The sequence below is a fragment of the Octopus bimaculoides genome, chromosome 13 (genome assembly GCF_001194135.2).
Source record: "Octopus bimaculoides isolate UCB-OBI-ISO-001 chromosome 13, ASM119413v2, whole genome shotgun sequence".
Classification (NCBI taxonomy): Eukaryota; Metazoa; Mollusca; class Cephalopoda; order Octopoda; family Octopodidae; genus Octopus; species Octopus bimaculoides.
The window spans coordinates 52,822,313-52,825,552 of record NC_068993.1 but is presented as its reverse complement, the minus strand read 5'-3'; the positions used below and the strand labels follow the sequence as shown (position 1 = coordinate 52,825,552).

The following is a 3,240-nucleotide window of genomic DNA, read 5'->3' as shown; positions in this document are numbered from 1 at the left end:
GCGAAATGCTGAGCGTTGTTTTGTCCGCCGCTACGTTCTGAGTTCAAATTCCACCGAGGTCGACTTTGCTTTTCATCCTTTCGGAGTCGATAAATTAAATACCAGTGAAACACTGGGGTCGATATAATCGATTAGTTCCCTCTCCCCAAATTTCAGGCCGTGTGCCTTTAGTAGAAAGGATTATGACCCTCTCTAGATACAACAAAATCTGTTTCAACACACAACTTCACATCAAGAACAACGGAATGTAATGCTTGCAAAATAGCAAAACTATTTCAAAAATGTTTTAAATAATTACAGAAGGTTCCATATTTTGTGAAAAAAACCCCCAAAAATTAAATTAAAATATGATAAAAAAAACTCACTCAACATGAACAACAGTTAAATCTCATGTCCTGATATTAATCTGATTAATCTATTTAAAAACTGTGAATGGGTTTAACAAAAGACTACCTTGGTCAGACAGGTGAACGCATAATGAATTAGAATCACCACGGCACGTAGGTAATACATTAATATAGCAGCTTTAGCATGAGGTGAATTTGGTTGCGAAGAAGTGGGTACAATACTGGACACCTGAATTTTTTTTCAGAAGGAATTCGTGAGTTGGGTTCGACGATGGTGCTAACGCATTGCTAGTGATCAGCACTGGATTAACAATTAAGTAAAATAAGCACGTTCTTAGGACAGTAAGGAAAATGGTCTACCACAGAAATGGGAAATGGTTTACGGCACAAAAGAAATATCTTTATATTTTTAACGTTAATGGTCATAAATTGCTCAGGTGTGCGTTCATTTTCTCAGTTGAAGTATATTAAAAGTCCCACCAGAACAACTATGCAACAATGCAGACTGCATCCTTTATCTCTACTAAGTATAGAAGCAGACGTAATTACGTAAGATTAATTTTGAGTATCTAATCAATGATTTTGCAATTAAGAAAAGTAGAAAACTTTTCAAATGTAGATAAAATGGAAGTATACAAAAATAAACATTTTCCATCTTACAGTTAGTTTTGTTTCATTTTGAAAAATAAAAGTTTATTTTATTGTTTATATCAGTGGCTCCCAACCTTTTCATTACCAAGGACCCTTTTATTTAAATGAGTTTTCCCACGTACCTCTTTTAATATACTTATCCTTATATAAAATTTTGAACTTAGTTCACGGACCCCCAGTACTGCCTTTGCGGACCACCAGGGGTCCGCAGACCACAGGTTGGGAACCACTGGTTTATATTTTGAATTACATATATATGGAGGCACCAACATCTTTGAAGTGTCTAAGACCTCTATGGGTTTTAATCCGGCCCAGCTTGTGATGGAAACAATGTTGAGTAGTACCTTTGAAGAAGGGCTACTCCAATAACATTTTCAATTTGAATGATATGTACCAGTTAATAAAGCGTTGTCAGAAAGTCCAATGAAATAACTTGCGGTGTCTGTTCCGTTCACGAATCTTCTAAAAGCAACGCATGTGACGATATTGGTGAGCCTGAATGAATTGGTCATATGTTTTCTCTTGGAAAACATCGGTGGTGTGGCGAGGGAAGAGGTTGATGCATTGCAATTGTTATATATATATATATATATATATATATATATACATATACGACGGGCTTCTTTCAGTTTCCGTCTACCAAATCCAGTCTCAAGGCTTTGGTCGGCCCAAGGCTATAGTAGAAGACACTTGCCCAAGGTGCCACGCAGTGGGACTGAACCCGGAACCATATGGTTCGTAAGCAAGCTATTTACCACACAGCCACTCCTACGCCTATGAATTAATACATATATGTTCATACATATATACATGCATACATACATACGTACATACAAACATATGTACACACACACACACACACATTGTAGTATATATTTATATACTACGAAAAATTAGGATTCAAGTGAACGAGGCACTTAAATGGTAAGTAGAAACAACTGTAGTGAATTGGCACATTATCCCACCTGTTATTTATTTATTTATTTATACACATACGCATGTACAGCGCAGTGTTGAGCACTCATTCGACATTTATATATGAAAGTATTTATTATGGAAATACAAACGCACACACGCACACACACACATATGTATACACGCACAAAAGGAGAGACAGAGAGAGAGAGAGAGAGACATTCCTCCCACCAAAACCAATCCCGTATCTCTTTCTTCGCCCCTTCCTCTGTCTCTGTCTCTCTCTCCCCCCTCTCTCTCTCTCTCTACCTCTCTTTCGCTCTAATTAACTCCCACATGCTCACTTTATTTCTAAAATTATCAACACCTATTTCTCTTTTTTTACCTCATTCTTGTTATCGTTTGCTCGCCTCTCATCAACTTTGCTTTCTCTCCACATGTCACCACCACACGGACTCTTTCTCTCTCTCTGTCTTCTCCCATCTCTTTCTTTTTCGCTCTGTCTTTCCCCTCTCTTTCTCTCTCTCTCTATCTTCTCCTCTCTCTTTCTCTTTTGCTGTCATTATAACTGTCTGTCAATCGCCTCCGCACTTCTTACCTTCCTCTTTTTCATTTCTCTATCTGTCATGCTTTCACTTCTGTCTTTCTCATCTCCACGGACCACCACCCTTCTGTATATCTCTACAACCGCTTTCGTTGTCACACCCAGCTCAAACTGCCACTTATTATCCACCCGTCACCACATTGCTTCGCATATTACTACAGCGACTATGGAGACAACATCAATTTTTGGCTGAAATATAAGTAAAACCCTCTTGTCATGGATGATAAAGTTGATGATTCTAAGAGGCCCACGGGTCAGACTAATGATGGAAGCAACCTTAATCCAGGTCAAATTGAACAAAGCCATGGGGTCAGTTCACAGTTTTTATTTATTTATCTTTTACTCTTCATGTTTAGTCATTTAAAACTATCAAAGTTAATTTCTTCTTTAAAAAATACGTGTGTACATAAGTGGGAGTCTTGAAAAGTTTCTGACTTTAAGGGTGTCGCGAAAGGTCCAACTTTTCGAGTTCTTTTACAGGGCTTAGAAAAGCTGAAGGACCACTGGAATGAGTGGGTGAGTCTGAGAAGGGGATATGTTGAATCAAATCATAATTAACTGATTCTCCTGTGTTTTCTTTTACCCAAAACCAGGAACTTTTCAGGACCCTCTCGTGTATGTGTATAAATGCATGTACTCGGTTCACAACTTTTCTTGTGATACTTTTTTCTTTTTTCTTGTTTATCTGCTTGCTTGCTTGTGTGTGTGTGTGTGTGTGTGTGT

At 37.9% G+C, this 3,240-nt stretch overlaps 1 protein-coding gene across 1 annotated transcript in view; it reads left to right on the top strand.

Moving 5' to 3' along the window:
• Nucleotides 1-2,326: 2,326 nt before the first annotated feature.
• LOC106877725 (inverted formin-2) overlaps nucleotides 2,327-3,240 on the top strand; it is a 177,980-nt gene continuing 177,066 nt past the window's right edge. Inside the window, exon 1 of the mRNA XM_014926687.2 lies at nucleotides 2,327-2,826. Within this exon, the coding sequence (XP_014782173.1) occupies nucleotides 2,734-2,826 (93 nt within the window). The 5' untranslated portion in view covers nucleotides 2,327-2,733. The remainder of the gene's footprint in view (nucleotides 2,827-3,240) is intronic.